Raw genomic sequence first — 14671 nt, forward strand, 5'->3', positions numbered from 1 at the left:
GATGGCTTGAAAATCACATCAGACGCCTGGCGCCTGTGTGTGCGTGCCCGCCCAAGATCCCGAGAGGAGAATGGAGAAGGGACTGCAACGTGGCCATTTTCCCTGGGGGGTGATTTCTCGGTTTCTGTCTCTGTCTCTCTCTCTGTCTTTCTGGTTGAGCGCACGCACCCTATAGCAAAAACCTCTCAAAAAATAAGGGGGTGGGGGAGAAGAGAGACATCACCCACCAGGCGGGATGGCCATACCTCAATCCCTTCTCCTCCACTCTCCTGTGACTTTGGGGTATGTACACAGCCATGCTCGGCATGTTTTCCAAGTCGCTGAGTCTAGGCAAGGAGCCAGACATCAAGAGGGAGGTAACAGGAATGGTGCACTAACACTTGTCCATGAGAATATAGCCATTTTCTCTTAAGAAAAATATAGTCCTCCTTTACCCTCATATTTCCTGAATGGTGAGTTATCTTTTCCAACAGCTGTACCTCCTTATTAACTGGTTCCAAGTCTTTTCATCAAAATGTAAATTTTAGTCCTAAAACTATGATTGGAATTCTAGAGTAACACGGGACTAATAAGCTTAGAAACTGGCTTTTATCTTAATGAAAACCATGGTCTCCCCTTATAAGTAAAATCAGAAATCTTACTGGGTTGCATTGCACTAACAGCCAGAAACTATCAACTGAACTACACGTTTGTGCCACTCACAACATTTTGGCCAACAGGCCTCCTATACAAAGGTGGGGCGACAGGCTCTATTTCTTACAGCCGAGATGTGTGGCGGGCTACCCCATCCAGTTTTGTATGAATGAACTCTATGATATTGACAGGATAAAATCGCTTAACGACACATTTTCCAGAATGTGTACCTGTGGTTTAAGCTACGCAGGTCTGTACTCTGGTGAAACCTACACTTCAGGTCATCCCACACATCGGGGGACCAAACTTCTGCTTGACACTGCTTCCTCCAAGTATCTAGTAACAATTTTAAAAAATCTTTTGGCTAAGCATTTTTCTGAACAGTATCTTAGTTTTGAAAATCGACAAAAAGCTGGAACATTTTATTGGTGCTCACACGATAATTAACTCAAAGAGTACCAAACAAGGTTGTCAGGAAACTCATGACAACCTTGAGTGTTTTCCTATGCAAAAAATGCATCAGAACTTTCCCAACAACCCAATAATTCCACAAGTCAATAGGAAGCATGCACACAATTCTATTCTGCTTAATTACGAAGCTTACAACAAGGCAACTAAGAACATTATCTGAGTAAGTACAGGGTGCATGCAGAAGTATGCCAGGAAAGCCAAAACCTAAATGTGGAATTACACATGCTTCGAAGATATTTACCCCACTAAACATTTTTGTTAAATCTACTTTACAGTCCTTACCGTAGCTATTAAAGAGAGAAAATTACAGAGGAGAATCTTAATTAGAGCTCTAGAGATTGGCCCTCTAACAAAACTGACGTTCCAAGTAATTTTTCACATAAAACTCTACCCTTCAAACCTCAAACGGAAGAGCAGTCACGTGGACACGGATTTGTCAGAATAGTTCACTAAACTAATACCCAGAGGCCCTCCAGGAAAAGCATGATACAGGGAGAGATTATCAGGAGTCAAATGACTGTCACCCCCACACTAATTGCACCCGCCTCCTTTGCAAACCCAGTTAAGCAAAAATACAAACAAAATCCAGAACTAGAAGAACTATATATTTGGTGTCATAATTTAGGCAGTCCACAGAATTTTTGTTTCAAAAATAAATAAATAAAAACTACTTTTCAGGGGATGTTTCAAACTTAAACATACTTAAAGATACGAATATTAAAAATAGTATGAGCTCAATTCAGATTGCTAGATCTACTAATATACAGTTCTGTGAATTTGGCAATGTCCAAGTAGGTAAAATAGTGGGAAAATGTGGCTACATTACTCAACCAACACAAAGTTGAGTCATAAGCAAGATGCAAACAATAAGGTAGGCGGTTTCTTGCTGTCCGGAGCCAGATAGGGTCTTGCACCCTATCTATTAGCAATATTAAACACAGCACTGTGAAAAAAAGTAAGAGCCCAGCGGAAATGGATAAGGAGCAGAGAGAGTGAAGTTTCAGAAAAGTGCTAACCTGCCTTGAGCCTGGTCAGCTCCAATTCACCCTGAGTGTCAGTGCTATCTTTCTGGCATCACTACTGATGTTCTGAATGGCCTTTACTTTTCTTCATCCCACTGACATCTCTCCATACTTCCACCCTCCCTAGAAATTAGTCACGTACAGCAGTTAGTGTAATGGCTATGTCGCTGGACTCCCATGCAGGGAAAGAGAGACGCCTGGCGCCTGTGTGTGCGTGCCCGCCCAAGATCCCGAGAGGAGAATGGAGAAGGGACTGCAACGTGGCCATTTTCCCTGGGGGGTGATTTCTCGGTTTCTGTCTCTGTCTCTCTCTCTGTCTTTCTGGTTGAGCGCACGCACCCTATAGCAAAAACCTCTCAAAAAATAAGGGGGTGGGGGAGAAGAGAGACATCACCCACCAGGCGGGATGGCCATACCTCAATCCCTTCTCCTCCACTCTCCTGTGACTTTGGGGTATGTACACAGCCATGCTCGGCATGTTTTCCAAGTCGCTGAGTCTAGGCAAGGAGCCAGACATCAAGAGGGAGGTAACAGGAATGGTGCACTAACACTTGTCCATGAGAATATAGCCATTTTCTCTTAAGAAAAATATAGTCCTCCTTTACCCTCATATTTCCTGAATGGTGAGTTATCTTTTCCAACAGCTGTACCTCCTTATTAACTGGTTCCAAGTCTTTTCATCAAAATGTAAATTTTAGTCCTAAAACTATGATTGGAATTCTAGAGTAACACGGGACTAATAAGCTTAGAAACTGGCTTTTATCTTAATGAAAACCATGGTCTCCCCTTATAAGTAAAATCAGAAATCTTACTGGGTTGCATTGCACTAACAGCCAGAAACTATCAACTGAACTACACGTTTGTGCCACTCACAACATTTTGGCCAACAGGCCTCCTATACAAAGGTGGGGCGACAGGCTCTATTTCTTACAGCCGAGATGTGTGGCGGGCTACCCCATCCAGTTTTGTATGAATGAACTCTATGATATTGACAGGATAAAATCGCTTAACGACACATTTTCCAGAATGTGTACCTGTGGTTTAAGCTACGCAGGTCTGTACTCTGGTGAAACCTACACTTCAGGTCATCCCACACATCGGGGGACCAAACTTCTGCTTGACACTGCTTCCTCCAAGTATCTAGTAACAATTTTAAAAAATCTTTTGGCTAAGCATTTTTCTGAACAGTATCTTAGTTTTGAAAATCGACAAAAAGCTGGAACATTTTATTGGTGCTCACACGATAATTAACTCAAAGAGTACCAAACAAGGTTGTCAGGAAACTCATGACAACCTTGAGTGTTTTCCTATGCAAAAAATGCATCAGAACTTTCCCAACAACCCAATAATTCCACAAGTCAATAGGAAGCATGCACACAATTCTATTCTGCTTAATTACGAAGCTTACAACAAGGCAACTAAGAACATTATCTGAGTAAGTACAGGGTGCATGCAGAAGTATGCCAGGAAAGCCAAAACCTAAATGTGGAATTACACATGCTTCGAAGATATTTACCCCACTAAACATTTTTGTTAAATCTACTTTACAGTCCTTACCGTAGCTATTAAAGAGAGAAAATTACAGAGGAGAATCTTAATTAGAGCTCTAGAGATTGGCCCTCTAACAAAACTGACGTTCCAAGTAATTTTTCACATAAAACTCTACCCTTCAAACCTCAAACGGAAGAGCAGTCACGTGGACACGGATTTGTCAGAATAGTTCACTAAACTAATACCCAGAGGCCCTCCAGGAAAAGCATGATACAGGGAGAGATTATCAGGAGTCAAATGACTGTCACCCCCACACTAATTGCACCCGCCTCCTTTGCAAACCCAGTTAAGCAAAAATACAAACAAAATCCAGAACTAGAAGAACTATATATTTGGTGTCATAATTTAGGCAGTCCACAGAATTTTTGTTTCAAAAATAAATAAATAAAAACTACTTTTCAGGGGATGTTTCAAACTTAAACATACTTAAAGATACGAATATTAAAAATAGTATGAGCTCAATTCAGATTGCTAGATCTACTAATATACAGTTCTGTGAATTTGGCAATGTCCAAGTAGGTAAAATAGTGGGAAAATGTGGCTACATTACTCAACCAACACAAAGTTGAGTCATAAGCAAGATGCAAACAATAAGGTAGGCGGTTTCTTGCTGTCCGGAGCCAGATAGGGTCTTGCACCCTATCTATTAGCAATATTAAACACAGCACTGTGAAAAAAAGTAAGAGCCCAGCGGAAATGGATAAGGAGCAGAGAGAGTGAAGTTTCAGAAAAGTGCTAACCTGCCTTGAGCCTGGTCAGCTCCAATTCACCCTGAGTGTCAGTGCTATCTTTCTGGCATCACTACTGATGTTCTGAATGGCCTTTACTTTTCTTCATCCCACTGACATCTCTCCATACTTCCACCCTCCCTAGAAATTAGTCACGTACAGCAGTTAGTGTAATGGCTATGTCGCTGGACTCCCATGCAGTCGACTGTGGTTTGAGTCCTGGACCCAGTGGTTTAAACTCACGCCAGGCTCGTGTACGTGTGTGCCCAAGATATGGAGAGGAGAATGGAGGAGAAGGGATTGCAGTGTGGCCATCCCCTCCTAGCCCCGGGGTGATTTCTTGCTTTCTATCTCTCTGTCTCTCTCTGTCTTTCTGACAAGCCCATGTGTCCTATAGTGAAGCAAAAAAAAAAAAAAAAAAAACTCCAAAAAAAAAAGGAATTAGTCATGCAAACTCTAAACAGAAAGTTCAAATGCACAAAATAGTTCTTCCTAAAAACTCTACACTATGACAGGTCTTCAAAGGTCCTGGACAGCCAGCCAGTCATAATAGGAAGGACCTGGGTTTGTATCCCCAAGCCTCCCTGTACATGGGGAGCACACAAGCGTGTCTATGACCCAAGCTAGTTGAAGCTGAGGATGGATCTTTGGGGATGCTCTCTCTCTCTCTCATGAAAATTAAAAAGAAAAAAAAAGGTTCACAGAATGGGTATTATGCAAAAACTATGCATGTATTGTACAACTCTTTTGCACGAGTATAAATTTGTACTTTAATTTCACTTTTCCAGGAACTCTCTCAAGTCCCCTCATGTGATATCAATTGCTCTACTGGGAGTTTCTAAAATAATTTGGACTGATTAACTCTCCCGCCAAAAATGTATCTTGTAATGCATATCGAAGTGTTAAATTATTCTAGCGCTTTTATTCAATTTCAGAAAGCATATGAACCTAACTCTACCATACATCACATATTCATTATTTCCCTCCGCAAAGCAAGGACAACAAAATAAAAGACCTAGAAATTTTCAGTTTCTTTCTCCCCTTTAAATATGAATATTTTTATAAATGCATAAGTTTCTTACACATTTACCAACCCCACTGCCCAAAATACCAACACCTCTCCTGCCCTCCCACTAAATTACTATTGGAGAAAAGGTAACACTACCATTCAAGTCTGAAAACTGCCACAGATCTATTTCAAGATACTACCTTGCTTGGTTAGTTGTTTCCTCTTTTTTTCCCTTTTAAGAATATCCCAATTCCTTACATTTATAGGTGAAAATACTAGTCCTACAAGATTCTTTAAAAAGCAACAATAAAAATACTCTTTTTACTTGCAAGGAAATAAAAACAAAGTTCATATAATTTAAGTCATGAGAAAATGTAACTTAAGTTTTTGGTTCTATGTTCTGTCTCAACTTTAACTTAACTTTTAACAGCTATTTATAGGCTTTTAAACCCACTTTGAAAAAAGGAAGCAAACATGTAGAAATAAGTGTCCCTAGAAAATTTTTTTTAAAAATCATGGTTTGCACTTCAGCTATTAACTCTTGGTAATTTTTCTGTGCTGACATTGTACTTGAAAATCCAAATCGATATTAGATAGTACAATTTTAAAAAAAGAAAAAACCCATTCTATTCTTCGGATGAGTGATTACCAAACCCTGTTGATTATGCTTTCTCTTGAATTAAACTAGTTAAGGGTAGTTTAGATAAGTGATATACGTACCTAACATATGGTAGTGGTATATATAATCAATTAGAAAAAGAACTCCTGGGGCCAGCAGGTGGTGTGGTGGTTATGGGCACTGTACTCCCACATGGCTGACAATGGTTCAATTCCTGGACCTGGCAACACTTTCTCACTTTCTCTCTCTCTCTCTCTCTCTCTCTCTGTGGTCAAATTTAACTAAATAAATACAGTTAAATAAAGTAATTCTTTTTAAAAAAGGAAAAGAATTCTGACATCAATAAAGGTACAATAAAAATATTACAGTCTCCAAAACAACTTATTTCTAATACACAAATCATATTTTTCAAGTGTTATGCACATTTAGGTATGGATGTGGGTGCGGAGAAGGGTGCTGACTGAAGAATTTTGGGTGTGTGGTTTTGTATGGGTGTGTGGTATTACTGCATATATACAGCTTTTGTTTCGATGTTTAATTTAGTAAAGGATAATGTGCATTTGCCAGAGACAGATGCAAAGACAGAGAATATATAAACTTTTTTTTTTCTTGGAGAAGTTTTTGCTATAGGGCACGTGTGCTCGCCAGACAGACAGAGAAAGACAGAGAGACAGAAAGCGAGAAATCACCCCCCCAAGGGGGGATGGCCACACCGCAATCCCTTCTCCTCCATTCCCCTCTCGGGATCTTGGCCACGCACGCACTGGCACGCACGCACACACACCCAGTGTGAGTTTAAGCCACTGGGTCCGGGACTCGAACTATGGTCGACTACGTGGGAGTCCAGCGACATAGCCATTACACTAACTGCTGGTCCTGATATATAAAGTTTTAATGCAATAAAAAATAATCTCTTTTATAATAGATTTATAAGGGAAACACTGCTCAGATTAACAAACAAACTAAGCCCCCATTCATCCCTGGTTAGTTCTGTGATTAGCCATTTTCCTTTTATTCCTAATACCACTGTGGGAGAAAAGGACAGTCAAAACCAAAATACTCATTTATATACACAATTTTTTTTAACATTTATTAAAGGAGCAGCTTCTATGTGCCAAGCACTTTTCCCTAGGTGCTAAAGACAAAAAAACGCATGAGCTGGGACTAGTGGATAGCATAGCAGTTCTGTCCCTGGACTCCTACATGGCCAACTGCAGTTCGAGTCCTGGACCCCGTGACTTGAAAATCACGCCAGACAAGTATGCAGGAGTCTCCAAGATCTTAAGAGAAGAAGAATGGAGAAGGGACTGCAGTGTGGCCGTTCCCCCTGAGGAGTGATTTCTCACTTTCCTTCTCACTGTGTCTGTCTGTCTGTCTCTTTCTCTCTCTGACGAGCACACGCATCCTAGGCAAAAACCTCTACTTAAAAATAAATAACTAAATAAATATGCATGGCTCACAGTCGGCCAAGGAAACTGACATGTAACTGCAGTGTCCGTGAGAACTGCTGCAGTACAACAGTACATGCACTCTAACGTGAACTGGCTGGCTGGAGGCCCCAGTCAAAGGACCTTACTCTAAGTCAACGACTATCATGGCCAAGTACTGCTACCATCTCCAAAACACGTAACAAATCTAATACATACTAGGACCTTTCCCGTGTTATTTCACTTACCCAAACATCTTTTGATAATTGTGTCCCCATCTTATAAATGAAAAAAGTTAGTTTTAAGAGGTAATTAACTTGTTCAAGATTACTAAGTAACTGAAGAAGCCAGAATTTCAAGCAAAGAGTTTGGTTCGACATTCCACTACCCTCTACCTGCCTCTCAAACAAAACCTGAAGGAGGGAGTAAGTACCACAGATCATACATAAGGCGTTTTAGCACATAATCTCTTCTGTGCGCACTGCTGAATAATCTCTGGATGTCATGCCAGGTGGTAGTGGTGGCTGTTCTAAGTATCTAGGCACGCTAGCTTGAAAAACGTTGGAAAGGCTTCTCTAAGTTACAACAGAACAGAACCACAGTGATGCTTCTGGTAATTCAGAGAACAAACTTAGAGATCAGTATCTGTGGTAACAATTTTGATTTTCCCCTGTCCTTTTCACTCATCTGATATCCCCTTAATCACTCAGGCTCCTTTGGTTCCAGCTCCACATACATACATCTATCTACAGCAACAAGACAACTTAACATGTACCATACTTCTGCACTGAGCCTGAATAGGGACTACTCGGGAATTGTGAAGGAACTATCACAAAGCAATGAGGAACTAATTGAAGAGGACATCACACCTAAGCAGCAAAAACATGGTTACCTGTTTCTTCATCTATCCTGAAAACGCCAACACCAGAACCATCTCGAATGGAATAGCGGATCTCCCCATCTCTTCCTGGGTCCTCATCATGAGCTGACACTGTCATCACTGATGAGCCAATAGGGACATCTTCTTTCACTATGCCTTTTTCCACAAAGCTGGAAAACACTGGGGGGTGTAGGTTCTCGTTCACATCAATTACTTCCACTTCGACATAGCAAGTCGAAGACAGAGAAATTGGCTTCCCTTTGTCTTTGGCCCTCACGGTGAGATTATACACTTGCTTCTTCTCAAAGTCCAACTGCTGGACAATTCGAATAGCTCCACTGAGCTTATCCACATCAAAGTTTCCTTCTCCATGGTCCATAAGACTGTACCTCACCTGACTAGACTGACCCAGATCAGGATCATAGGCTTCCAACCACATGATGATGGTTCCTTCTGGAAGATCCTCTCGAACTTTCACACGGTAATTAGGTGGAATAAACATAGGTGGGTTGTCATTAACATCTTCTAGTGATACTTTCAAAAGGACCGTGGAAAACAGTTGGGGTTCTTCTTTGGCTTGATCCCTGGCTTCAATCTTTAAGTAATGTACATGCTGTACCTCGCGATCCAAAGGACGTGCTATTTTAACAACACCAGTCACGCTGTCAATTGAAAACCTATCTGTGTCTGTAAGAATAGAGTATGTCACGTGTCCATTGGGCCCTAGATCTTTGTCTGTGGCTTCAACCTGAATGATCTCACTACTGAGCTCCTTGTCTTCACTCACTTCAACAAAATAGCTCTCCTGTAAAAACTCAGGAGCATTATCATTGGCATCCAGAACTCTGATATCCAGAAGATGCCAAGCGGCCTTCTGTGGTACACCAAGGTCATAGACAGTAACATTCAGAGTATATTTATCTGTTGTTTCACGGTCAAGTGGAGATAAAATTTTTAGCATTCCTGTTTCCATGTCAATAACGAAGCAACTATCCTCATTTCCTCCAGAAATAGAGTAGACCAGTTTTCCATTGAAGCCAGTGTCAAGGTCGGTAGCATTCATGAAAATTATATCAGACCCCACAGGATGGTTTTCCTTTACCTCAATGTCAGTCGGAAGAGTACTTCTAAACTGTGGAGCATGAGCATTGACAGAGTGAGAATCAAAGAAAACATCCTCGGCTTCTCCCTGACTGTGCAGTTTGTTTGCCTGCAGAAGTTTCTCTGCCAGCATTTTGGCAACACCAGTCTCTTCACACTGCAAGTTTACCAGCTTGCGACTGGCAGTCACGGTTATGTTGATATATAATGGGGTGGCAAAATTTTCTCCATCTGTAGCTGTAATTCTCAGACTGTGAAAAGACACCTTGGCCCCTAAGCCATCCATTAGTGATTTCTTTAACGACAATACCCCAGAGTTAGGGTTTAAGCTAAACAACTCTAGTTCATTTCCAGCTTCAATCTGATACCGTACCAACTGCAGCTCATCAGCATCAATAGCAGAAACAGTGGTTATTTGCTCTCCCACACCGAGATCCCTTGGAACGGTGCCTTCACAATTTATTTTCTCAAACAGGGGTGTGTTGTCATTCAAGTTATTGAGAGTAATGGTAGCAAGGACCTCCACTTCCCGGCGGTATGGCAAGCCCCAGTCGGATGCTCGAATTCGTAGAGTATAAACCCGAGGCATCAGTTCATAGTCCAAGTTTTCTGATGTGCTCACTGCACCAGTGAAGTGGTCGATCACAAACGGCACATGATTTAAATTTGCAATGCTGTACGTCACGTACCCATTCTCACCCTCATCAGGGTCTACGGCACTCACGCTCATGACAGTGGTACCGATGGGCACGTTCTCATCAAAGGAGGCTTTGTATGCTGTCTGGGTAAATTCGGGAGGATTGCTATTTGTACCTAAGACTTTAACCAAGACTCTGGTGGAGGCTTTTCTGTCACTTGTAGTTACTTCAAGTTCAAAATGAGATGCCTGCTGCCTTTTAATTGGTTCTAAAATGGAAATGAGACCAGTGTTGTGGTTTAAACTAAATTTAGCTCTTCCCGGCGTACTTTTAAACACGTATCTCAAATGGGAGTAACTAGGAATGGCTTTTACCATGACCACGGGTGTGTGGGGAGGAGCAAATTCACTTACGTCTGCTCTGTAAACATCCTTTTCAAACTTAGCAGGCCCTGCTTTGAACTGTGGGGACATCACATGAATGACTTTTACGGAAGATACCTGGGGAGGGTTCCCTTTATCTTTAGCCTGAAGTGTCAGATTGTAGCCAAAAGGATGACTGTCCCAATCAATGCCACCCATGGCTTTGACTTTATATTCTTTACTCCCTGGGAAGGACCTTGCCGTTCTAAACTGCTGAAGGTCGTCACCTGCAACAATGCTCAAGGACGCTATCTCCCCATTGGCACCCTGATCACAGTCATCCACGGTTACGATGGCATAGATCGGGTCCTTGTCCAGTTCTGATGGTGATAATGTCACTGCTGTGATCTCAGGAGCACATTCATTGGCTTGTTCTACGTGAACTGTTAGCTTGGCCATGCTGCTGATACCACTGCTACCATACAACTTCATTCCCCGGTCTACAGCAAGGATCTCCATCTCATAGAGCTTGGCCTCCATGTAATCAAGTCTCCCCGTTAAAACTACCACTCCACTGGTCGGGTGAATAGCAAACATGTCTGTTCGGTCTCTAAAACTGTAGTAGAATTCTCCATTGGTTCCTATGTCAGCATCTGTGGCGCTGACTCTTGCAATACTGGTCCTTACAGCTGTGTTTTCGGGCAGGGAAACACTGTATGAGGTGGGTGAAAACAATGGCCTCAAGTCGTTTGTATCCAGCACTCGTACCCTCACCTTGGTTCGGGCTTCAGCGTTAGTATTTTTTTCAACTGCTTTGACTATCAACGTGTAATGGTCTTTCACTTCTCTGTTGAGAATAGCTGTATTTCCTCCTTTGGTCCTTATTCTCAAAAAGCAAAAGTCTCCAAGGACGTACTCTTCAGCTTTGAACAGGTTTTCATTGTCTCCGGAGACGATTTTGTACCTTAATTCCCACGAGGGGTTTGTAATGTAAATGCCCATCTTCACGGGATGTCCCACATAGGTCTTGGCTGCAGAGTTCTCGTGCACGGTGACATTGTACTGGAGCTGTGTAAACTGTAGAGGAGGGGTCTGTTCAAGTCTTTGGCTTCCATTGCCATGTCCAAAATGCTGGAGGAGGAGGAGCAGGAGCAGAAGAAACATCAAATGTCTTCCCATTGCTCAACGCTCAGGAACCTAAAAAAGAAGAAAAGAAGAAAAATGATTACTTTGGGAAAATAAAGTAAGAAAAATGTGTAAACTGTTTTAAACCTTACTTTTTTTTAAAACCTTATATTTTAAGGAAGTATTTTCCATTTATGTGAAATATGAATTAAATACAAAGTATTGGCTTTTATTTCTGTTTTCTAGTAAGTATTAACACTCTTCCAATATGCCTAAAATTAACTACATCTATTTTTCTTATTTAAATGACTCAAGTTCGTATTTTTCATGTTTGAATGGTGCAAGAATATCCAGGAACATTAAATAAAAGACTGCCAGCTGTAACAACTAAATTATATTCTTTTTTTCTTTTTTTAAGAGAGAGTTCTGCTATCGGGCATGTGTGCTCACCAGAGAGATAAAAAGTGAGAAATCACTCCCCTGGGGGGGATGGCTATGCTGCAATCCCTTCTCTTCCATTCTCCTCTTGGGATTTTGGGCACACACACACACATGCCCAGCGTGAGTTTTATGCCACCGGGTCCAGGACCCAAAGTGTGGTCAATTACACAGGAATCCAACAACATAACCATTACACCATCTGCTGGTCCCCTAAGCAACTAATTTTAAGGAAAATGGTGTTTTTATATGTCCTCTGTAATGACAGCTTGTCATCTCATTTCAAAAGCTATCCTGAAATGATATTATTTCTTTATAAGAATAATTAAGTCCACTCCCTACAGAATGTAAAGGTTTACTGTCTTGTTTATCACTACGCTAACTACTTAAAGGTATTAAAATAATTATATCAAGTTTGATATCAAGGTAATATCTGAAACACCAACACAATAACCAAAAAAAGAAGATAAAGAGAAAGAAAGTTTACACAAAGGAAAACCAGGATTCGGCAGCGGGATGCCCACTTCCTCTCTATGCCAGCAAACCAAATTTTACCAACCACATCAGTGTTTTGACACCACTGCTCTCAGTAACCAGCTGTTCAGAGTACCTGCTCTCTTCGGGCACTGACCAACCTCTCACCAAGGGCCCCATGGGAAGACCAGATGCACACACAAAAGCCACATCGTCCATGCTAACACACATGGGGTCAAACCACTGCAGCAAGGCAGTGGAAGGAGAGTTGGAGGATGAGTCCGAGAGGGATGAGGGAAATTGAAGAAAAGGTTTCCTTTGGACAAGGAGGAAGGCAGGCAGACTCTACTGGGCCGAGGCCTGGCCAGAGAAGCAGGACAATCTTCTTCAGTGCCTCCATACTGCCAACAAATTCAACCTTGCAAATCAATGCATTGTCACAAACCCCGTAGCACTGTCAGTAAAGGATAGCACTGTACCTTTGCAAATTAACATGCCCAAAACGCAAAGGATACCAAAGGTGAAAGAAACAGCAGCCTGGAGGGCTGGTGTAACAGCCAGGATGAAATTAGCATGGCAACAATAATTTACAGCATCTGAACTCAACTGCTGCCAACTTTGCCCCATTAGTCATTTCATCAGGGAGAAAAAAGACGTGCTATGGTAAAAGCAATTAGAAGCTTAACTAATACTGAATCACATTCAAGTTGGGCACCCTGACTTGCACTTTAGCTATCATCCCCTTGTCCTCCGCAGATAAAATCAGGATATTAGATTTGGGGGCCTTTAGAACACTTATTTAAACAAAATTTTTAAAAATGTTTCTCCCAAAACTCTATAGATATCTCAACCTGGTTGACAGTTCTGATACTCTGGGAAATTTTAATATTATAAAATGATCTAGTGATTGGGGCTAGCAGGTGGCAATGTGGTTACGGCACTGAACTCCCACATGGCTGACCATGGTTCGAGTCCAGGATCCAGTGGCTTAAAAAAAAATCACACAGGGCACAGATGAATGCTCACCCCAAATCCCAGGAGGAAACCAGAAAAGAAGGGATTACAGCCTGGCCATATCCCCTGGGGGGTGATTTCTCACTTTCCCTCTCAAGGTCTCTCTCAGGTGAGTACATGCACCCTATGGCAAAAACCTTAAAAAAAATATATCTAGTGGTTTCATCAAAAGGAGTTAGGAATCCAGTTTAGTGTAATTTAGCAAACCAAGAGTCCACTTTAGTGATATTTATCAATTTTTAACAAGTTGACAGTCTGTTTTAATTCAATCTACAGATACTGAAAACCTGTTCCTGGTAGGTAAATGGAGTTAAAGGCCAAAAAAGATAAAGATTCTGATCCCAAGGCATTACACACTAAGAATACATCCAGAGACAATGCTTAAAAACACACTTACAGGGCTGGCCCTGGAGTGCAGTGGTTAAGTATTAAATACAGAAAGTGGGATCCCACATGCCAACGGTCATGTTTGAACTCTGACCCTGGAGGCTTAAAGAATCACACTGGGCACATGTACTTGTGTGCCCAAAATCTTTTTTTTTTTTTGGAGAGGTCTTTGCTATAGGGCGCATGATGCATTCACCAGAAAGACAGAGACAGACAGAAAGCGAGAAATCACCCCAAGGGGGGATGGCCACGCCACAATCCCTTCTCCTCCTTTCTCCTTTAGGGATCTTGGGCACGCACGCACACATGCCCAGCGTGAGTTTAAGCCACCGGGTCCAGGTCTCGAACCACAGTCGACTACATGGGAGTCCAAAGACATAGCCATTACGCCAACTGCTGGCCCCAACAGTAGCAACTAGAGAACCGGAAGGGGGACTGATCAGAGTCAGAGGAATGCTGACATTTACATTTTCCTCTACTATCTCTTACATTTTCCTCTACTATCTCAATTGTTTAGCCTACGTGTATGTTACCTTTATTATCCATTTATTCCCTTCATAATTTACTTGGTTACTTTTATGAGCACCAGCTGTGTGTCAGGTATAGTTCTAGATGCTAGGGATTCAAACGCGAATTTACCAACGAGTCCTGATGAAGTGAGCGACAAGTGAAGAGTATACCAGACGCTAATAATGAAGGGCTAAGGATTAAAAGTAAAGCAGGGTAGAGATTTTTCAGATTTTTCAGGGAATGAAGATTTCCTACTGATAATTCAGCCTCCAACAAACGAGC

General features: G+C 41.7%; 1 protein-coding gene across 2 annotated transcripts in view; it reads right to left on the reverse strand.

Annotated features, from left to right (window-relative positions):
• FAT1 (FAT atypical cadherin 1) overlaps window positions 1-14671 on the reverse strand; it is a 161485-nt gene that overhangs the window by 131043 nt on the left and 15771 nt on the right. For both annotated transcript variants that reach the window (XM_006160470.2, XM_006160469.3), the window contains exon 2: window positions 8353-11638. In XM_006160470.2, the coding sequence (XP_006160532.1) occupies window positions 8353-11620 (3268 nt within the window). In that variant the 5' untranslated portion in view covers window positions 11621-11638. The remainder of the gene's footprint in view (window positions 1-8352; window positions 11639-14671) is intronic.

This window comes from Tupaia chinensis, unplaced genomic scaffold (assembly GCF_000334495.1).
Source record: "Tupaia chinensis unplaced genomic scaffold, TupChi_1.0 Scaffold000685_1, whole genome shotgun sequence".
Lineage (NCBI taxonomy): Eukaryota > Metazoa > Chordata > Mammalia > Scandentia > Tupaiidae > Tupaia > Tupaia belangeri.